This window comes from Biomphalaria glabrata, chromosome 10 (genome assembly GCF_947242115.1).
Source record: "Biomphalaria glabrata chromosome 10, xgBioGlab47.1, whole genome shotgun sequence".
NCBI lineage: Eukaryota > Metazoa > Mollusca > Gastropoda > Planorbidae > Biomphalaria > Biomphalaria glabrata.
The window spans coordinates 26672003-26696145 of NC_074720.1; the positions used below are offsets into that span (position 1 = coordinate 26672003).

The 24143-nt window shown below is 33.0% G+C and overlaps 2 protein-coding genes across 4 annotated transcripts in view; one reads left to right on the forward strand and one right to left on the reverse strand.

Annotated features, from left to right (window-relative positions):
• LOC106069518 (serine/threonine-protein kinase 38-like) overlaps window positions 1–24143 on the reverse strand; it is a 234674-nt gene that overhangs the window by 61537 nt on the left and 148994 nt on the right. The window contains exon 2 of one of the 3 annotated variants that reach the window (XM_056043625.1): window positions 7631–7799. Coding sequence is in view for 1 of the 3 variants with exons in the window: in XM_056043621.1 (XP_055899596.1) it covers window positions 2935–2979 (45 nt within the window). In the remaining 2 variants the exon portion in view is untranslated. Of the gene's footprint in view, window positions 1–2934; window positions 2995–7630; window positions 7841–24143 lie in introns of those variants that run through there. The other 2 variants (XM_056043624.1, XM_056043621.1) reach the window with 2 other exon arrangements.
• Window positions 19051–24143, forward strand: part of LOC106061076 (eukaryotic translation initiation factor 4 gamma 2-like) — a 30104-nt gene continuing 25011 nt past the window's right edge. The window contains exons 1-2 of the mRNA XM_056043612.1: window positions 19051–19185; window positions 23460–23593. Coding sequence (XP_055899587.1) covers window positions 19066–19185; window positions 23460–23593 — 254 coding nt within the window. The 5' untranslated portion in view covers window positions 19051–19065. The remainder of the gene's footprint in view (window positions 19186–23459; window positions 23594–24143) is intronic.

A 24143-nucleotide genomic window follows, 5' to 3' on the forward strand; every position in this document is an offset into this window, starting at 1 on the left:
CGCACTACACACAAACAGGCTGGGAGATGTTCACCGCACTACACACAAACAGGCTGGGAGATGTTCACCGCACTACACACAAACAGGCTGGGAGATGTTCACCGCACTACACACAAACAGGCTGGGAGATGTTCACCGCACTACACACAAACAGGCTGGGAGATGTTCACCGCACTACACACAAACAGGCTGGGAGATGTCACTTCACTGTGCCTGCCCACCCCCCCCCCCTCTCTTAACGTTTCATTGAACAACTCAAGACTTGAAGATGAACAAAAAACTACAACTGCTGGCTTTAGGAAACAAAACACACCAGGAAATCAATGTATCAACTAAGCGAAAGAAAGTCAACTGCAAAAATTGTCTCTGCTAAAGGTCGTCTTCTTACCTACACGTAGAATGTCTTCTATTCCTCATGTTTCAGCACTCAGGCCGTGAGTACAACTGACATCCTATAAACTTGGTGAGAGTCACAAATGACTTGTACTTACGTTAGGGGCTAGTCCAGCTAGCAAGACTTCATCCTCAACCTTATACCTCTAAAGATCCAACTAATAGTCCTAGAGATCCTCGCCTTCAGATGGATGGTAGGAGGGAGGGGGGCGAGAAACTGTACGGAAGTTGAAGACCTGTGTTGAACACCCACCAGATTACACAATGCAATGTTTGTAAACAGAGACCGGCGTCCTCTTGTGCTCTCCCCTGTCATCCAGCTCATGCCCCCCCCCCCCTCCCCTCACATCTCTAATAATAGCGGAACTGGAACTTGGACAAAATGGTATCTAAGGAAATAACTAGTTGAGGCGAACAGGCCTTTTTATATAAATACAAACACACACCACGTAAGCAATGTTTATACATGTATACAAAGAATGTTTCGTTCTACGGGCGAATGTATGCACAAAGAATTTTGTTTTAATAAGATAAAGAGATGAATTAAAACAGAACTATAACGCCTAGATATATAGAAAGATTAACAACGCTATATCTGTATAAACAGATGGAAAACAAGTGACTACAGAACGTGACACCATGAATTGTTAAACCGCTAAATCTACAAGAGAACTTTTTTGTTTACTAATCTATTTTTTGTAATGAAGGGTGCAAGTCCAATGGTTGAAACGTTTACACCATGTTTCTGTGTTGATAGGAATGAATACTAGTTCAGCTATGGGACATCGTTTTCTCTCATTCTCTGCTAGTTGCTATATCATGAGATGGAACCGAGTCGTTGCATTTGACGGGGATTTAAAAAAAAATGTTTCCTGAGACTTTCATAATCCCCCACACAGTTCTTCACAAGAGTTTCGGTTTTCCAATGGCGGACAGTGATGGTAGGCACTCGACTCGTGCGTTGTTCTCCGGTCCCGAATGCATGGGTGGGGAGGGGGGGGAGTTAAGAAAACAGATTAGCATTCACAGTCCAATTAATTTAATCATCACTTCCGTCACTCATTAACACGAGTACCGTAGTGCAAATCATTCGTTTTTTTATAAGGGATAGATAAATATAGATCACTAGATTCCTTGATGTGAGAACAACTTAATATACAGCCAGTACAGACATAATGATCAACTGTGTGTGAAGAGAAACCTGTACATTACAGGACGACAAACTTCTAAACACATACCTGAACCCACACAAGTTATCAATACACGTACACGAGGAATGCATGGTGGCGGAGTTGTTAAGCCTTTATACTGGGGGTGGGGGGAGGTCTTTTGTATGGCTTCCGAACCTGGGGTCCTGGGTTCGCATCTCAGTGAAGACTGGGATGTGTTGCATTTTGGAATTTTTTGGGAGCCCGTGAGTTCAATCAACTCTAATGAGTACCTGATTTTAGTTGGGAAAAGGTAAGGCGGTTAGTCGTTGTGCTGGCCACATGACACCCTGCTCGTTAATGATTGGTCAAAGAATCAAATGACTTTAACATCATCTGCCCTATATGTCGCACGGTCTGAAAGGGAAACTTCACATTTCCTTTAAAACCATATATTTGAAAGAATCTTGAGAAATATATATATATATATATATATATATATATAGTGAGAGAGAGAGAGAGATCGCCTGGATCAGATCTATATCCATACATTAGAAACACTCCCCCCCCCCCCCCACCAGTAGGCTACCGTTTAAATTCATTAAGGCTAAGATCAAATTGATTATTTATCCACTTAAATCCACTATATTTTATACTTAAAACTTTGGCGATATTTATTCTCTTCAAGATGTTTAATACTACACTCCTCGTCAATAGAAACCACTTAGTCATTATACTACCTCGCGCTATTTCGTGTCCAATGACAACACACTTCAAGGAGCAAGACATGTCTGTCGTGATGTAGTCCCTTGTATTCCTGAGAAACTGTTCCATGACATGGACACAACCTCGTGTTAGACTGACTTGCATAGTTCATGGCGGGCTGAGACTCTATAGGAACACTAGACATTGAGTTCAACTAGTTATCATAGCATTTAAGAAAAAAAAAATATTGGTCAGAATTATCTACAGCTATGAAAGTGTTCACCAAGACACTAAAGTGACTAACATTTGACACCAGAATGTGAGAGGCAGTACTGTGTAATGTGTATTAATATTGAATGCTAAGACAATGAGGGTGGGAAATAAACTCTTCATGAAATCAACAATTCAAACATTAGGCTCTGAAAATACATCCATAAAGTCCTAGAACATTCTGAAACACAGGGGATAGAAAAACAAGAACACTTCTTTCTACATCTATTCAACTGACTGAGGTCCATGTTCAGAAGAGAGCAGTAAACTAGATTATTAAAGCTATAGGTACATGTCTTAAAACTTAATGTCTAATGAAAAAAACTAAAAAACTTAAAAAACAAACAACACCAACAAAAAATAAATGCTAAGTGTTCACATGCAATATTATATGCTTCCAAAACAATGCAATATAAACCTTAGGCATCAACAATGCTGGAAAGCAGTGTAGGAAAAACTCCATGATACAAGTAACAAACTTTTTTAACTTCTCTATGTTTGAACACAATGTTACTGATGAACTTCAGAAGAGGCTTTCATTTAGAAAATATATTCTACCATCATGGTCTCAAAACTACTGGTAAATGGATAGCTGTAATGCACTTCTAATCATATAGATATACAGATATATAACTGTAAGGTCAATCAATAAATAGAAGCACCTGTTGCAACAACTACCATATGTTAACAACAATATTCCCAACTGACAACATCTAGTTATGGATTTTAATCTAAAATATTATGAAGTACACCACAAACATAATAATATCAAGACACTTTTACCATGTACACTGTATTACATCTAGATTATAATGGGATTCAAATCATTTTTGCCATTTGGACTACAACAATAAGTCTGTATGTACAAGCTGTATTTTAAGGCCTATGGGCTCAATGGCAACAAATATATCCCTACATGCCTTCCTACTACTATTAATAGTGAATGATGGTGAAGATTGTAACACACAGAAAACAAGTGCTAATAGAAAATAGCAAAGAGAACTTTTTAACACTGTACAGTAATAAGTAACTTAGACCTAGGATTAATAGGTTATAATAATAAATTTAGGAAGAATTAGGATCTAATTTAAAATTATACCTTCTGCTATGACTTTGTATTGTTTTGTTTTTTTAACAATCAACTCACTCTGTTTGTTTGTCCGGTAAAAAGTTTGTAGAAATTATTTCTCCCACACCTAATCTAGATCAAGCTGAAATTTTGAGCAATTATTTTTGTACCTGACAAAACAAGATTTTTTTTTAAATTAACCAATCAGTTAATAAAATATTGGCAATCATTTATTTTGATTGGTATAGAACAAGGTAAAGAAATTGTTCTTGACTAATGTGGTGGTATAAGTGAAATAGTCCCATTTATCCTTTGTAGAGGGATTTAAGTTTCAAGCTAACAATAGATAACTATAAAACCTGACACTCTATTTTCATAAGCGCTTCACTGGCACAGTGGTTAGAATGTTGGCCTGAGCCTTCGAGTTAGAATTCAGGTGATCACGGTGACATTCACACAAATACCCTCTTCTTTCTACCCCATCCATTTCCTTACTGGTCCAGACAAGTGAAAAGATCATAGCGTATTGAGAAAGCTAAAAACATTAAATTGCACTAAAAACAAAAACAATTTGTAAAAATATTTCTAATTGCAAAGATTTATTATTGTTAGTCTAGCTCTATAAAAAATTTAATTACACGACTGATACAAACTAATTGATATAACTACGCTTAATATAACCTTTGTTCTTTTTGGTATGATTGCTACATTGTCAGAAGTATTTTATCGAAATAGCTATAGATCTATAGATCAATGACTAGAATCTTATTTCCAATTTCCTGGAGGGATGGGGTTTAGGAGGGACACAATAACTTACCAAAAAGACAGAATGTCAACATAAAAAATGTTTTTGATGTATTTTGGCATATTTCGGAAAGTTTAAGAGTTAAAGATAGTTTTCATCTGTGTAAGATTAAAGCTGAATATTTTTAAAGCATCTCCAAAAGTGAATATATTTTAGCCCTTTTGCTAAATTGCTATATTATATTTTAGACGATTGGTAATAAGCTTGGAAGTATTCTAAGTTAATTGGGAATAAAAAACATTAGGGTTTTTTTTAGAATTGAAAAGGAATTGTTTTCTTCAACCAGACAATGTATTTCATTTTTGCATTGATTCAAAACAATCATATTTTGTGTTTGATAATAGTAACATTGTCTTTGTGTGTTGTATACTTATTGAAATCATTGGTAGTTAATCTAATGAAGAATAAAATTATCTTTGCAAGATATGTCTAATAGAAATTAAAATTTTTACAATTTTGGTAGTTTTTAATTGAATAGCTATTTACATTATACTTTGTTGTTATCATTAAATATAAAAAAATAAATAAAATTAAACAATGGACAAGCTTTTTAACATGTATAAATTTATTATATTTTGATAAGTTAAATATATTATTATTTAATAACAAAAGTCTTGGTTAATGACTTTCTCATTTCACTTAATTTTGTTACATTCTATTGATTTTTTACCAGATTTTTCCTTAATATCCCAGGTAAAAAATGCACAGAAGTAAAAATGTAAATACGTTTACGAAGAATGCAAACTCCTCTTTGAAATGAAACAATGAAGTTGGTCATGTCAATATAGAATTGAACCTGTGATTTTGACACCATCAGATGTGTGAACGTATTTTGATGCGTATTTACCAATTCAGCCAGGGAGAATTCATACTTTAGTGATTATTTATTGATATTATTATTATATGGACATCTAGATCTAATAATAGACCTAGACTTCTGATTTAAAACTCTTAAGATCTAGTCCAGATCTAGATCTCCTTCTAAACCTAGAATCTAGATGTACTCTATAAGATTTACGTAAAAAAAAAAATATTAGTAAAGCTTAAGATATCCTTTCAATAAAATTAAGCAACTTTAAATTTACTCTGTAATCATATAACTTCAGAACACTATGGCTGGCTAGTCTAGTCAAGCCAAATTTATATTTATTTTTTTTTTTACTTTAAAAAATTAGAGTTTTATCCGTGTGGCCAACGAGCCATTAATACTTGCTATATACTTAAATTGCTTTAATTCATATAAAAATCGTTATAGCAGTATTCAATATCAGCGTACACTCTCCATGAAGGAGTGACTTGAATAGAGGTATAATAAAAATTCACTTAAGAATATGAATAAACCTTGAATAGCATATATTTAAGTTAAAAAAAAAGGCTAAAAGTGTGAGTCTAGTCTAGATCTAACAGAATCTATCTAGAGCAAGATCTATACTAAATCTATAGATTCTATATTATATATATATGTATATATATGTGTATCAATATTTATATTAGATCTATATAGACTCTATTACTCTAGTCTAGATCTATTCTACATCTATATTATTGAGACTGCTAGAGAGCTAACTTATAACTTAAATATAAAACTATTATAAACTTCTATAATTATTATACTATTTAACAAGTCAAAATTGACACTCCTCTAGTCTAGTAGATCTAGATTTTTCGCATTTGAATTATTGAAGCTCTGAAATGGCTAGACCTAGAAAAAAAAATGAAACCATAGCTATAAACTCGTCTAAAATTAGATCTGTTGCAGTTTCAACTTTCGTAGTTAAAATAAAATCTGATGTCAAAGAGGGGTGGGGTAGGTATGACAAAATGCAAACTTCATTATATTTATATATATATATATATATAAACATTTTTTTTTCCCTGACTAAGATATCGAACGCCTTGTAAACCATATCAGACAATATGGATTTAAAAAATGTTTTAATCACCTAATTCTTTCATTTCAATTATTTTCTGGTCAAGCAAGAGGGGAACTACCAAGTGCAAAAGAAAAGACTAATTGCCATACACATGTCACACTAGTCACAGTGATAGTTCAAAATTTAGGCAAAGTCAATGTTATAAGTAGATTTAGCAAAGGCAGGGGAGAGCATACACTTAATTAATATAAATTGAGCATTTAAAATAAAAATACATTCAACACTAAAAAAAAAAAACAAATTGTTCGATGTTGTATCATTTTCTAAATTGGCAAACCTCATCGAACACCCCTGTAACTCTAAATAGGTTTAGTTGAAAGCAAGAGAAGTGTAATATATGCATTTACATGTTCTCCTTTCAATCCTGAATTCAAATTTATAGGTCTTGGGAGTCTTGTTTGGCTTAAATGCACCATGGGGCTATACAGTAGGCCTGGTTTCAATTTTTTTTAAAGAAGATTTTAAAAGTTCTTTTGCCGGCAGATCAAACTTAGTAGAATTAGATCTACTTACTAACTCAGACTTAGGCGTCTAAGGCCTTGGCCTTACACCTTACGGATTTGTTTTTAACTTTTGTTTACGTTTTTGATATAAAGCACCATAATACTATTTAATACCACAGTATTTCTAAACTAATGATCAAAATAACACATTAATAAAAATAAGGTGAGATGTCCCATATGGTATACAAAAGGGGGATGTTCGATATGGCAGCTTTACTCTATTTAGATTTTAGAATTTTAGATCTCGTCCAGCTAGAGTTTTTAGTAGAGTTTAAATTTAAGTTTAAGACTAGGTGACTAGACTCTAGAGTACTCTAGACTAGTCACTAGAGTTAGACTAGACTCAGTAGTAGATTATACTAGATAGTACTAGACTTAGACGACTTAGGGACTTAGACTAACTAGAGTCTAGAGTTAGAGTCTCTAGAGTTAGACTCTAGACTAGACTAAACTACAATACACTACATCTAATTTCTATTCTATCTATGATAAATTATGATATACTATTTCTATTACTATTACGACTATGATCTATTATATATATATTTAATATTATATAGAGTCATATAGAGGAGAGGTCTAGAATAGTCTAGATTTAGATCTAGATAACAATCTTGGCTTGACAGTGAGAGTTAAGAAAATTTCAAAAGTTAATCTAAGTCTATACTTAGTCACTAGACTAACTCACTAAGTCAGTCACTCACACTTCAGTTCAAGTCTTGAATCATGAATTGAATGTCTTCACTTCAGAAGTTCAGTGAAAACAAAACAAAAAAAAACTTATTTTTTTAACTTAAACTTACCCTGGCCTTTAGGAGTTTATTCTTAAGTCTCCAAATCTCAACGGTTAGTGCATACAATTAATAATAAATAGTTTCATATAAACTGAATTTTAAATCCACACTCACAAAAAAAAAGAGAGAAACAGATGTTTACAATTTATGACAAACACAATTTTAAATAGATCTAGATCTAGCTATAGATTTAATAACACAACAGGATATGTTAAGACGGACACAGACTAACAACGACTTTCGACGGAAGTATCTACCTCTGTTTCAAAATATAGTTCGATAAATACATTTGTATTTGTAAACACGTCTTATTGGTTTCCATGTCAATAATAATTTGGTTAAGAAATGTTTAATTTACTCCTTTTTTTGAGGGTTAGTTTAACTTATGACAATTTTCTCGGTTTTCTTTCTAGTTCAAGTTAAACATGCCTTATATGGAGAAAGTAGTGCACATTTAATGATATACATGTATTTTCTTGTTATATTACAGTAGATCGAGTGGTCGTTTATTTTTATTTTTCATAATTCTCAAGTCGACAGATCACAATGTAGGCATATGTATGTACTTTTTTGTGGAACATGATAATAAGCCAAGCTATCTTGGCTACGCGCTTGAAATTTGGTTGACTGTAGTTTGCTTTAGATTTTATATCGTAAAGGGAAGTTTTATCGTTAAAACCATCTGATTGGGGACGGGGGGTTAAACTAAAAATCTCTTGATTTTTTTTTAAACAAAATCAAAAACCCCTTAGCTACGCTCATAGAATTTGGTGACTGTAGTTTGATTTAGAATAATATTGAAGAGGGTGTTTTCAACTTCAAAGCTATTAAAGGGGGTGGGGGGTTTTAAACTCAAAACCATCTGGAGGGGACGTATTAACCTTAAAGCCCTCTGGAGGAGGAGGTTTAAACTCAAAACCCTCCTTGGCTACGTTCATAGAATTTTTATTGTTTAATTTGCTTTAAAATTTCTTTTCATATTGAAGAGGTAATTTAGCTTCAAACCCCGCTGGAGGGTTTTAAACGCAAAACCCCTCTTGGCTACACTCATAGAATTGTGGTGACTAATTTATGCTTTAGTATTATATTGAAGAGAAAATCCCCCTTAGTTATGATCTTGGAATGTGGAGATTGTAGTTTGCATTTTTTTTTTGTTTTATAGAAGAGGGGGTCTAACCGCACCCCCCCCCCAAAGGGGATTTTAAACTCAACCCCCCCCCCCCCTTGGCTGCGCCGGGCAAGTGATGGTTTAATAAATGTCACCTAAAATAAACAAAATCAAAGCAAAAAATCAATCGCAAAATTCTGACCCCTCCCCCCACTGCGGGAATTTCATTTGGGAGGGGGTGTCTTAATTATTATTTGACCTTAATAAGTCTTTATATTCCATTATATTTCTGACCCCAGTTCGTCAGCCTTGATTATGGTTTTGAAACTGATTCATATCACTATAGAGTTGCTTTACATATTTCACACAACAACCTATTTATAAAGACTACAACAGGGGCGGACTGGGTGTCAAAATCGGCCCGGGCATTTCTATAAAATTCGGCCCACAAATTCTCTATCATGTGATGGGCATCCATGTCCAGGTGTATCGGTCCTTAAAAATCATTGTTTAGTTTGATAATGTATCGATATGCATGCATACAGTGAACTCTATATCTTAATAAGCAATATAGCGTCTTTTTAAATCAGCAATTATGTAAGCCCTAAAAAGTCGAAGCTTACTAGTAGCACTGTCTACATTCTACATTTTATTTTCGGAAAATGTGTTTGATTAAAAGAGTATTACACTGTAATGTCTGTGAAAGACTTTTGTTTAAACACGACGCTCAGAGGGCCTTTTATAAAAAAATAATAATAATAACATAATAAGGACATTATAAAACCTTTAACAACTTGATATGTGCCATAGTGACTTCGATCAGGCATTTCGGTGGCCCTACCGGCCCATTTGGGTACCGGCCCACCGGGCTATGCCCATATAGCCAGTCCGCCCCTGGACTACAATCACTGTTGCTTGATCTATCTTCATGGCAGCATTATTCGTTAAGCGTGCACAACATTTATTGTGGTCCTTTGTATCAGTGCCCAATGAAGTCTTGAGAAAATTCTGTAGAAATGTAAGAATCTCTTATGATAACGGAAAATCCTATTAGCAAATAATTAGATGCCGGTAGAAATGATGACACCATGCATACGTATAGGTTTCGTAAGTTTAAAAAGAAAAGGAGATAACCTGTTATAGCTCTAGGCCTACGTCAAAATGAATTAGAAAAGTGAGCTATAGACTTATTTCCCTTGTGGACCAAATTATATAGGGCTTATAGGCCATATTTATTATGTGAAAAAAATCTTTATTTAAACCGTTATGACTAACTACAATTCAAAAGTTTACAGTAGAAACACGCGCTATAACTTAGTGCCATCCTTGAATGGTTTAAAGGCAAGATTCACTTTAGGGAATGAGATTTATAATCATTTTCTCTCTCTGTGCCATTTTACGTCTCAAGAGACGATCTTTTCTATACAAAAGAAATCCACAAAAGGCAGCCTCAAGGAAATTGGAAAAATGGCGCTTCCAGAAACTGACGCATAACTGTTGTTGGCACATTGAACCAGTTCTGGATACAGTGCATTTATTTTAATGGGAAAAATTCTCGTCGTTATAAAACTTACAACGTAACATTGAAGTGCTCTATTCGTAACTTTCCCGAGTCAATGTTTTGTATCTTTTTACTTTCACATAGAAACGTAAATCTAAATATAGATTATATGTCATGTCTATTTTTAAAACTAAAACTCATACTTAATAAATATATTTTAAAATATGCTATTAAAACGATGCATTCTAAAGTAAAATAAATTGTATATAAGGGAAAAAACAATAATTTAAAAATAACTGTGGATATGTAGAGTAGCTGATTACGTAGGTTCGCTAATAATATGAATCTTCCCATGATGCGTCACCTGATGTGCTGCTTATTGTGATGATTTTTTAGGTGTTTGAAATATTCTGACTCTTTTACTAGCATTTAACATTATTTAATAGTTCAATAATTTCATTACACTATTAGACCTAGATCTATAACACGTAAAGCAACATTTTAAAAGGAATCTGTATTGGTATTTAAAAAATCCCAAAGTGAAGTGGTTATTGTATGTCGATAAACGCTTGTTTAAAAATTATAAATACATGTAATTTATTTAGAAATAACTTGTCTTCAAAGCTTCATTTGTGTAAGAACCCGTTTCGTCTAAGAGATGTATCATGTAAGCTCAATCTATATAGTCTCTAATTACATAATCTTGTAATTCTTTACTACATACAATGCGAATTTCAAAATCTAATAGATTCTCCGACTCAAAGATGTATTGTTTTCCATAAGAAGTGTATGATTTAGATTTAAGATAAAGTTTGCGAATTTTTCTATTTAACGTCTTGTAATTTAATTGGTTCAAACGTAGCCAGTTGAAAAGGCCGAATTTAAGTAAGTGAAGGCCTGGACGATTTTTGTGGAGGTCCCTTTCCTTTTTAAATGCACTTAAACAATACAAGCCTACGCCGATAATGTATTTACATCACATTGTTAAAGAAAGTAGTATTAATTTTTATCGCAAAATATTATTTCACATTTAAAGCAAGTTTATAGAAACTTTTTCTCTGGTCATATGCTAATAGGTGACTTAACGAGGGCACGTTTGATTGCACATCAGTTGTAAATATATGTTAATGTTCTTATTACTACATCTGTTTACGAGCTTGATCTTCTTACCGGAATTCTCTCTCTCTCTCTCTCTCTCTCTTTCTCTCTCTCTCTCTCTCTCTCTCTCACACACACATTTTACTTCTTCACAGTTCTTCCATAGCCGAAGCTGAGAGAAAACTGATAAAGCCGTTGTCCGCCGAGTTCTATTTCGGTTTTCTTTTGGTCATTTTCTTTTGTGCCAGTCTTCAGCAAGATTCGGACACCTATATCCAGTTCTTGATATTTAGACTTGAGAAAGACCTAGGCTCTTTGAGATATGGGGTCCCTTGTAATCAACACAATGCAATTTATTCCATGGCTTTTTATGTTCAAATCAAAGCTATAGCTTCTGTTGCCTATAAGAAGTTAAATACAGCAGTGTTTTATTTCCATTGATTTTAACATTCATTAGTTATTTAGAGAAAAACAATAGCTTTTTAAGCTGTTTAAAGTAGGTATTTGAAAGTATTTTAAATGTTTTAAATTATATTTTTGTAGTATAGAAACGAAACCTACATTTAGCGATGAAGAATCTATCTATCAAGATGGAAACGTTATGAATTACATTTCTCTAGTCATTGTGAGGTATGCGACTAACGAGTGGGAACGTTCATCAATAGGCCTATAGGCCTACATGTACTAAACACACAACATATTTGTCTCAACCCTCAGTTAATATTTACAGTGTCTTATGTAGCATTTGAAAATGAAACGAATTTATTATTACACTATCTCTATTTCTTGGAACCTGGAACTTTCTGGGTGATGAAACCTGGACACGGATCTCGAAAGCGGCTCTGATGATTTTCCTTGAAATTTGAAAGTTGGTGTATATAGTTGAGAAAAGAATAACTAACTCGTTGGCCACACTGGGAAAACTCGAGTTTATGCGTTAGAATTTTTCAACGTAAAAAAAAAAAAATTAACTTTGGCTAGAGAACGAGAAAATATCTTGACTTAGTATCACTGGCGGATCCGGGGGGGGGGGGGGGGGGGAGGGGCGATCGAAAAAAAAAAAAGGGGGGGGAGACGAATTTTAGTTGAGAATTTATTACTTATGTTAATAATATATAGGCCTACTAATTATTTATATTTTAACCTATATTTAGATTATTTCGCCTCCCCCCTCGAGTATGTTGGCCATAAACTTTCGAGTGGGGGAGGGGCGGTCCAATTTATTTGTAGAAATCACAGCTTGCTAATAGAATCAATTAAATATCTATATGATTAAAACTTGTGTTTTATCCGATCTGTATATTATGTCGTTCCCCTGTTGGCCGATTGGGGGGGGGGGCGAAATCCTCTACTGACCTTCCCACCTAAACCCTTTGAGTGTGTGTGGGGGGGGGCGGTCCTACTTTTATGGGGAAATCATAGTTTGTGAACAAAATTTAGTTGAATTAAAATATAATTTTTATATTATGTCGCTCCCCTTCTGGTATCTTGGGCGATTGCATCTACAGCCCTCACCACTCTATCCCTCTTATTGGGTTGGGGGGGGGGGCGGTCCTATTTTTTTTTTTGAGAAATCATAGTTTGTGAACAAAATTAGTTGAATATCTATATAATATAAGCTTCGTATTGATATGTGAACCCATTTTTACATTATGTCGCGCACACACTCTAATCTCAAATTTTATAATTAGTAAATATAAAATGAAAAAGGTATATACCAGGTGGGAGGGACGATACATGCAATCGCCTTCCGCCCATCGGACAAACCAATGCTTTTTCTTTTTGATTTATAGTTAAGAAATTACAAAATTAAAAGAAAAATATGTCACTAATATAATTTAGATATGCTATAAATTAAATTCTTATATCGATTCGCCCGCTCCTATTCTTTAATGCAAAATGTAATCATTAGCAGAATTAAAAAAGGAGCGAGGATTAATCGTTTTTACTTTACCGCCCCTCCCCTTTCCAGACGAAAACATGATGTTTTAAAACAGAATAGTTAAATATGGCGACAGAGTTTATGTAATTTCACATGATTTTATCATAATTTTTTAAAGAAAGACTTTGCTTTGGAAAATTTAGAATTCATACGAAATTTTTCAGTATAAGAGTAACGATTGAGAAGAGTTCTGAACCCAAATATTCTTTTCCTAGTCACCTTTTTTCAACTTTTACTCAATCTGCTATTTTTCTAGTTAAAAAAATGTGGGACTATAGCTCACAATTTATGCTTGAATCCTAAAAATGTAAAAATAAATTAGAGTAGAATCTAATTGGCCCACTTAATTTCTCATCACACTTCCGAAATTTTTTGTTAGAGCTTTGAATTATAGTTCTAAAACAAAACAACGTTACAGTCATGCCTATTGAACCAAATGTATCACTTACAAATGAGCTTTTTTTTTAAATATTATTTTTCGAATAATTTTTTTTTCGGAGGCGATCCTCAAAGCCTTGATCTAAATATGTGAGGTATCTTCAAATCGTTTTATTTGCAATAAAGTAAGGGCCTATAAATTTATCTTAGAATATTTTTTAAAGTAAAACATTATTGAAAGGTCAGTTTTTTAACAGGACGAATAATGAACTGTAGATATCAGGAGAATGCCATGCGTTTCTTCAGTGAAGAATGTAAGAAAACGCTTTATATATATATGATGTTGGCCCTACGCTCGTTTATGCGTAGAGTAAGGGTTTACTGGGCGTTAGGGTTAGTCTATGCATTATTCATTCAAAGGTTTAATAAATGAATGTTCAGGAACTTTTTTGCGTACATCTAAGTCTAGATCGAAAAGGCCTATTATTAGACTACTATAAAGTTTAGCAGATGTATAGGCCTACCCTCTTAACCAGGATTTTTTCTTGGGTGGGAGGGGTAAAAATGTTCATTTTCTTTTTCTTTCAAATCTAATATTCATTAGTTATTAAGAGTAAAATAATCGCTCTATAATTTGTATAAGAGGTATTCTTTTTCAAAGGGTATCTTTAAAAATGTTGTTTGTAGGTAAATTATGAAGACATTGGCTTTTTGTTTTCCAAACCATTGTGTTTTTAGACTCGTTTTTTTTTTTAACACTATATATGATAATTTTTTTTTTCTTATTCGAATAAATACATGTAGTGTCAATGTAGACATTTTTATATATCATTATATTGCAAATATAATTATTTATTTTATTGGTAAACAAAATTGCCTCAATAAATATAAAAGAAATAGATTAAAGCAAAAATTTGTCAACTAGGCATGATACGAAATACCAAACATTACCATATAAGCATTTCATCTTATTTAATCACTTTAATTAAAGACATTCATTAAAAAAAAGAAAATAATTAAGCCCTGTGCGTATCCATGAGTAAATTAAATCGTGAATATTAATAAATTGATTTCAACTTTTTTTTTAACTGGTTCAGGCAACCGGTTCTATGCTCTCTCTAATTGCACTAGGGAAAAATTGGTCCTAGCACATTAAATGAGAAATGTACCATCTTATTTGTGTCAAGTACAAAATAATCAGTTTTAATAATATATTGATAAATAATGTCGCTTTTCGTAACTGATTTGACGATTATATATTATTGGAAACGTTGTGATGTGTAAATCAATATCAATATTGGTTTAGCTAGCACATTTGTTATTGGGGTTCAATATCCTCATATTCAAAAAAAATTAATTGCTGTTGCCAAATCTATAACATCAAGAGGAAAGCTATTTTTTATGGTGAGCATGTTATTTACATAAAAAATGACCAAAGTGTATAGACCTTTCACGTCTTTAGAAAATAGCAACCTGAATAAAACAATTTGAACTTTAGGCCTATATAGGTCTATCTGGCTTGTTGGTAAATCACTTTTGATATTCACAATTTTAACGGAAGACCAAAAAATATCCTGCTTAAACAACAATATAAAGAGGACATATTTTGAAGCGTTCGTTTAAAAGGATTGAAATGTGTGCTAGCCCCCAGAAACGAGGCATAATTAGATTTTTAAAACTGTATTTTGCCTATTTCCGTTTCAGCCCATTAATGGCCGATAAAGAAACTTCTGCTGACAACCGTGCTGAACCAAAGGAAAACAATGACGTAGTGTGGGCCACAAGGACTTCACTAGCCACAAAAAAAAAATGAAGAAGACTAACAATATAACAAAAGCCCTCAATACTTTCGGGTGGCGCGGTGATCGAGTGCTAAACCGCTTAACTTCCAAACCAGAAGGCGCTCCTGGGTCTAATGGCTGAAAAGTAAAGGAGTGGGCCACAGAAACCAAACAGATGATGTTTAGAGGATGTTGACATCATCTGCCCCACGCAAAATATGAAAGGAGAACTATACTTTTTTTTTTACTTTATTTATTACTTTCAACTCTCTGGAAGCGTGGTCGAGAGGCTAAGTACGCTTGAACTTGGCTTAGCTTGGCTACCTATGAAGGGGGCTGACTTGCGCTGAGTTGTGTTAACTGAGCGCCTTAAGGCAGCACGGAAAACCTTCTCCCTTCTCCCTATGGTCTACAAATGAGATTGGACCAAAGCGCTCTGAGCATGTTATTAGCATGAAAGTAGCGCTATATAAAAGTTATCAATTTATCTCAAATTTACTGAGAAAAAGCCTAGGGTGTTGGTGGCGGTGTTCAAGACCTTAGCCCTCAATTCGCATAGTGCCTATATTGTTCACATTTACAAAAAAGCAGCAACTTATTTAATCTTATAAAGAACTAAACGGTAATGCCGTATAGGCTTCTAATAAAATCATAAGTCTACAAGCAAACTAGACACTATCTTTCTACAAAGAAAAAGGATGTTGTTTTGTTTTCTTATCTTCTAATCTTATACAATACTTCCAAAAAGAAGATGATTACGTCCTACGCGTCATGCGTCTAGTCATTCATGTTAACCAATGACTTAAATTCTGCCACGTCATTGGTTTTCCTGGCTAGCTCAGGCAACCCATTCCATGTTCTAATAGCACAAGGGAAGAAGTAGCATTTATACAAATTTGTCCTAGCTTACGGAACGAGGAATGTGCCTTTATCTTTGTGTCTTTCTGAGTATTTTATTAAATTTTGTTTTTGTATTTGAAGATTATGGTTCAGTCTTTTATGTTTAATTGCTACTTTACTTTTGAGTCTTCTATCCACAGGCTTTCCAAAGTTAGTGATATTATTTAAAGTGTTACTCGAGTCAAATGTGAATATTCGTTTGTTATGAATCTCACTGCTCTATTTTGTATCTGTTCCAGTTTCTTAATGTTTTCTTGAGTTGAGGGGTACCAAACAAAGGATGCATATTCTATTATTGGCCAAACCAAGGCTAAATAAAATTTTAGTTTTATGTTCTTATTTGATTGATGCATGACGCGTCGGACGTAATCATCTTCTTTTTTTGAAGTAACGTCTGTATTATATAAGATAAGATAAGATTTAAAGAAATTTCTTTTAATAAACCCTAATGCTTTGTTTGATATTTTAATAGTTTCATAATTATGGGGATTCCATGACATTTTCTCATTTATTGAAGGATTTATATCTTGACAATTTGTCATATTTTAGTCTTTACGAAGGCCTAATCCTGTGAATATATGGCATTAAATTCGACATTACTTGATTATCTAAATTAAGAGGCTTTACTCATTTTTCTTTAAATTAAGGTTGAATTAAGTCTTTAATAGCAGGCAGTTTGAGTGAAGCTGTAGAGTTGAAAAAAATGGGGATAGGAGTACCACATAAATAAATAGGCCTATATAAATATATATATATATATATATATATATATATATATATATATATATATATATATATATACTTATTTATTTATTTATGTATTTATTTCGAAATTGGTTAGTGACAACAAAAACAAGTAACATAAAAAAGGATTTTCAAAAAATCATTTCCACCTATATCTGATGATGGTTAATCGTTTCTCATTCTATTCATTTCGTGTAAGGCTTCATTATTCCAAGGAGTCTCTTCTGTAAGATTCTGCACAATCAAATTCTTCTACATAAGACGGTGCGCAAAATGCTTATTAAGGTCTATTTTATTATTCCACTCTTTACTGAATACAAAGAAACTTTGTCTAGCGGGAATTCCCAGGAATAAAAAACCAGCAACAACAACAAGCCATTTTATTTAAATTGATTGTATTATGAAAGTGCGGTGGCTGCAATGGGCGGTAAACTTCCGAACAGGAGGACCCGCGTTCAAATCCTGATGAAGACAGGGATTTTAATATCGTGATCTTTATATGCCTCTGAGCGTGACCTCTATATCGAAGGTGTCGCTCTTTGAGTCCACCCACTCTAATAGGTAGGTCCCTAATTTCCAAATAACTCATGGCTACCGCTGACATTAGTTGGGGAAAAGTAAAGGCGGTTTGTTGTTGTGCTGGCTACATGACAAACTCGTTAACCGTGTGCCACAGAAACAGATGACCTTTACATCATCCGCTCGCAATGTCTGAAAGGGAGACTATATTATGAAAAATTATAACAATCAAACCAGAGTTACTAATGTGTAGCAAATCTCCTGATATTGCAAAGTATCCAAAAAAAGTAATGAAAATCTGAAATTATTAAAATATCCTGAAAACTCAAAACATGTTATGAAAAATAGACAAAATTGTAATTTTTGGTGTGTCATTCAATATGGAAAACACCAATCCTACTCGCGATTTAAAAAAAACGGCATTGTCAGCTTTCATTTAATAAAAATAATGAAAGAAAAAACAACCAAAGCAGTACGTTCCAATAATTAATTTACTGTAATAGTCAATGTCATTTAAATATAGATCTAAATCTATTCTCGATCTGTTAAAAAAAAATCAAAAGCGATATTTTGCTAGTCGATAGTAAAAATCTAAAAGGCAGATCTGAATGTTTATCGGCTTTATGTTGGAAATCTACCTTCTATTGTAGATGGCTCGTAAAGTCAATTTGATCTTGATTTTGCACTTAGTAAAGTAGGAGTTAAATGCAAAGGTACATTTATTTTCTAACAAAAAATCTTAATTTTCACTTATTATCCTTATCCCTATCTCAGATTAGGCCCGGCGCAATCTGTTTCGCATAGGGCCCCGCAATCTGTAGGACCGGCACTGCCCAAAGGTATACATAAACTGATAAATTTGTAGGAAATCGTTAGAGCCATTTTAAAATCTAGGTATACCTGTCTATTGTCGAATTTCAATGTTGAGCCCATGAAGAGTTTGCAACCTAACAAGAGGAATTGTAATTAAATACATAGAGATCGAGGTTTAGGCTACTAAACAATCAATCATTGGAATAAGGCAACTTTAAAATAGTAAGTCTTAGTCTTAGTCTTATAATGGAGGTGGTCACATTTCGTTTATCTCCTACAACTCATTCACAAAGTTATAAGGTTTGAAATATGGAGGAAATTAAAATCTCCGTTTTTTTTTTTTTAAATAAGTGCCACGAAAATCTATTTCTAGTTTTTAATAAAATGTTTATGCATAAATCAGATATTTGAAGTTGGCAACCAATTCACCCAATTACTTGCATTGTGGGTCACTAAACCCAGACGAAATTTTCCTTGTTGACGGCTGTCGACAAGCGTCATTTTGTTAAAATTATTACATAACTAAAAACTCGATCAAAACTCTTTTGGTAAGGTTTTATTCATAGGAACTTATATATTTATATTAACGAAAGTAGATACTAGTGCGAGACTTAATCTAGATTCTCTTATTTATGGGTTCATTGACTTGTGGCCTAGATAATGAAACAGTGGTCTGAGTCACTTCCTTCTTTATTCCATCTCTTTTTTTTTTTCTACGCCATAAAATTCAGAGCAGGAAAGCCGTTCTGCATTCGCATTCACAAAGTCACAAAGGGGACGGTCTGTATACTTCAGAAGATATCTAGATCTCTTATAATATAGAGTCTAGATTAGATCCAGAAGATATTAATTATATAAATCTAGAATCTAGACTAGAATTAATTTAAAATGTTCAATTTTGAGTACTCATACTCAACTCATAGTGATAGTGTAGTTTTAAAAGTTTAGTCACAGTTTAGTGTAGATCTAGATCTAGAATCTATTCTAGATCTATTCTAGATCTATAACTCTAGCATTCTAGCTAGACTCTCTAAACTCTCTTCTTAAGTTGAGTCTAGACTATAGACTATAGACAGTTTAGATAATCATAATCTAGAATCTAGATCATGGTAGATCTAATTCTAATCTAGAATCTAGACTATTAGTCACTATTCTAGACTTAGGAGTTAGGGTTATTGGAAGGAGTTAGTAAAGACTAAAAGAGTAGTTAGAGACATTAGAGTCTATATTGACTATCGTCACTATAAGTCTATTATCTCTATATATCTAGATTCTAAATCTAAGTAGTCTAGACTCTACGACTCTAGACTCTAGTCAGTTCTAGATCAAATTTCAATACAATAGAATAGTAATACTCATAAAATTTCATGTCCATCTTAAATCTTAATCTAGATTACATCAAAAGTATATATATATAATTTAGTTATAGAGTCCATAGAGTAAGCTCTTACTCCTATATTTGGGACACCCCATGAAATTCTCCTTCGCTGAGCGTGTTGCTTTTTTTGTTTTTCATTTGTTTTTATGTTTGGAGCAAAAATCGACGTTTCAGGACTGCGCATTTTTGTTCCGTTTTTCCAAAACAGAGGGCAGTTTTTTTAGATTCTCGGTAACCATTGTCATGCCATTATGTAAAGCTATTGTTTTAACCTCCCCCGGCAATTTTCCCCCATATAAGGGATGAGGGCTATATTAGGAGTCAGTTTGATCGTAGGCTGATAGGCCTATCAAAATAAGCTTCCACTGATCTTTAGAAAGACATTCCAATCACATTAATACTGTTAGCTGTTAAAGAGAATTAAATGAGGGGGGGGGGGGAGGGGGAAAGAGTCATATGGGTGGTATTAAGGTGCAACAAAACGAACATCCAAATTATGAAAACAAGAAGAGGGTCCATGGATGGGAATTAAAAGAGAGAATGCATGTAGGCCTAGTTGAAAATGTCACGTTTATTAAATTATAATAAAATTAATTTATAGATCTATAATCTATATATAGATTTATTATGTCTTTCTAAAAGTAGGTTAAATAGGTATATAAAAAAAACAACCTATAAATTATATATATATATATATATATATATATATATATATATATATATATATATATATATATATATATATATATATATATATATATATACACACAGAGAGAGAGAGATAGTATATGAGGCCATAGACAGACTATAAATACATTTTACAGAAGTGAATCTACTTCTTTTAATACAGTCAAAATAATTTTAAATGAACACAATATAATTTATGTTACATCAGGCATGTCAAACTCGTTAAGGTGTATGGGCCGCATAAAAAATTTACTATATCCTATGGGGCAGCAGCCAAAAATCATTTGCAAATCAGCTTACTAGTTTTATGTAAATTAGAAACAATATAATAGAATACAATAATTAATGGCATACATGTCCCTTAGTTAGCTAAATTTGCAGTACAATTTCATAATTAAAAATGACTAAGATTGGGCATTTTTTTCTTTGTCCTGACATATTTCTGGGATACAAATTTATTAATATTTGGTGGAAGTTTGTTTGTCACTGACACTATCATCACTGATGACAAATTTTGATCAGAGGTGAGGTGATTTGTAGCTTTCATTATAGAAAAGAACTGCTCACAGAGATCAGTGCTTGCAAAAATAGCTAGAATTCTGGCTGCAATTTCCGCAATTAAACATAACGTTTAGGTAAATAACTAAATTTTGGCGCAGCCACTTGTTTATTCTTCGCTTTCAACAAATAATCTAACTGCTATTCTATCAGCTCTAGTTGCACATTACCAGCAGCATTTTCAGAAGTAAATAAAAATGGAGATAAAAACAACGAAAATTCTTGCTCGTATCAAATGAAGTCATGAAAACAGCCAGTGAAAGCATCTACTAACGATTCCAGTTGTAAGACATATTTATCAAATGTTGTAGTCGTATTTAATCTTTTTAGTTCCCGACAAGTGAACAAGATTTTCTCTTCATATTCATAATTTTGCTTGAAAGCACTTCACATGATCACGTGCAGTTGTGACAATTTAGTCTTTACTTTGAAGTTTCAAATTCAAGTCTTGCAGGTAATCAATGAGATCAATTGCAAATGCCAAATCCTGAACCCATTCGTCAGTATGGAAATGTTCAACAGGTTTACCTTTCATGTTCAGAAACAATAAAATTTCTTCACACAACACAACAAATCTCTTTAATTTCTCATAACAGGAGAGCCAGCAAATTTCGTGTCCAATGTCATTCAGAAACATTGAAAATTGGCGATGATTTAAGCCATGGACACGAATAACATTGATAGTGACTGAAACCAGTCTTATGACATGTTGAAATTGTAATTGCTTTGTGCGTTATGTTTCTTGGTGAATGATGCACTGAAAATGAGCAAATTTAAATTTAGCATTAATCTCTCTTATTTATGCAAGTAGCTTTGCATCAAAACCATTTCATAATTGTTAGTGCGCCATCCGTTGTTAGACTAGCTTGCTTTACCAAAGGTAAATTGTACTGCAATATCACCTGTTATTTCTCAAAAACATCCTCGCTTGTTGTGGTGTTACGTATAGAAAAAAGCTATGGTAGCTCCTCATGTATCTCAAAATTCCTGTCACAGGTCCTTATGAGTATAGCCAACTGTGCTACACCCGTTACATCAGTTGACTCATAGAGAGCCAATGAGAATATTTCAAAATCTATTTTGTTCTTTAATTGTTCACTCAAGCTCACTGACATGTCATTTATTCTATCTGCCACAGTGTTACTAGTTAAAGTTATTTCTTTCAATGCTTTCACATTTTCTGGAATTCCGCAGCTTTAATGACACACTCCTTCAGAAAATCCTTTTCACTAAATGATTTGCTATGGCTTGCAATTAAGTTTGAAAAAAATGTAGCTGGCTTTCACTGCAGATTCAAACTCGTTGTTCAGTTTAACAAATACTATTTTTCAATTCAAGTAGCTTGTCATCTTTTATTTTCCAGTGCAATAGTTTAACATTATTTTGATAATTTTTAAGGTGGTCGCGGGCCGCATGCGGCTCCCCAACGCCTTGTTTGACATGCCTTCGTTACATAGTTACAGAGAATCTAAAAAAAAAAACTGCCATCTGCTTTGGAAAAACGGAACAAAAATACAGAACTAAAATTAGACATGTGCAGTCCCAGAAAAAAAAAAAAAAAGGTGACGCGTTCAGCTGAGAAATTGATGGGGTGTTCAGGATATAAGAGCTTACTCTAGATCTATATTAAAATTCTGATTCAATCTTATCTAGATTTGTATAATGAAGTAAACACCAACCAAAGCAGTACATTCCAATACTTAATTTACTGTAATAGTCAATGTCATTTAAATATAGATCTAAATCTATCTTGATCTGTTAAAAAAATCAAAAGCGATATTTTGCTAGTCGATAGTAAAAATCTAGAGTAATTCTAGAGTCTGATCTACTTATAGATGGAATAAAAAGACCTCTAATCAAACAAAATTTATATTATTCTCTTCTCTTAGGACAAGTCACTAGAAGAAGAGAAAATATCTATCAAGATCTTAAATATTTTTTAAATCTAGATAATACATTTTTAACACACAAAAAAATTACAGAAATAATTTTTTTTATGAGGCCAGGGATATTGGCCAAGTATAATAGTATATAAAAATGGATAAATATTTTAATGCCTGTTGGTGGAAATTGGGTCAGGCTCACACATATTAATAGTTGACCTTAAGCATGAAAGTAAACATCTTATTTACTTTTTATTCAATTCTAATATATATCTAATCTAAATATCTAGTAACCTAGGGCTTTTAATATTAAAAAAAAAAAAATAAAATCATCTGTGATGAGGAACAATTACTCAAAATTAGCCCTATATATGTATAGTTGATTTCCTTTAAAAGAAACGAGTAGCTGACAGTGACATGAATTAATGAGTATTTTTTAAAATGATTTTTAAATTATATATATACCTACATACATACACACATTATAAAATTGTAGACCTGATTAAAATATTATATAAATTTCAAATAAAATTTTTTTTTTTTTGCAGGTCACCCACACATTTCAAAGATTTATTTGTTGTCCTTTTTATGTGCAAGAGCTTCTAACTGACTGGTCAAATATAAGCAGCATACTGGACTCACAGTCATCCAAGGGTGGTGTTTCTCCACACTTAGGAGGACGGTAATAAATCATTTATTTATTATAATTGGTATAAGTTCTATGAAGTTTTAGTAAGCATATACATATATATATATATACACACACACACACATGGATGCAAGATTATATTTAGGAAAATACTTTGCTAGCTAGTTAAGTTTTAAAATAAAAAATTAGTATCAGATTATGTTCCTAAAAAGATTTCACTAGTAATCAATAGATTTTATAATAGGGAGCATATAGGAAGATACATAAATAGTTTCTCATGTTACTATTTGACCTCTGGGTAGCTGATGGGGTTGTCAACACTATCAATCTAATTATTGTTCTTTTTGTGTGCGTGTGGGGATAATCTTGATACAAATATGCAGAGTTGCTGCTGGAAATAGTTGCCTAGTCAGAGCTCTGTGGTTGTTGCTCTGATAAGGATTTTCAAAAAATTCCCTGACATATTTAATGTACCATTTTCACTCATCAAAACTTTCTACTGGTGCTGCTATTATATGTAATATTAAAGATGTAATATATAAACTACATGAAAATTCTATTATATGCACTTCTTTTAGTCACT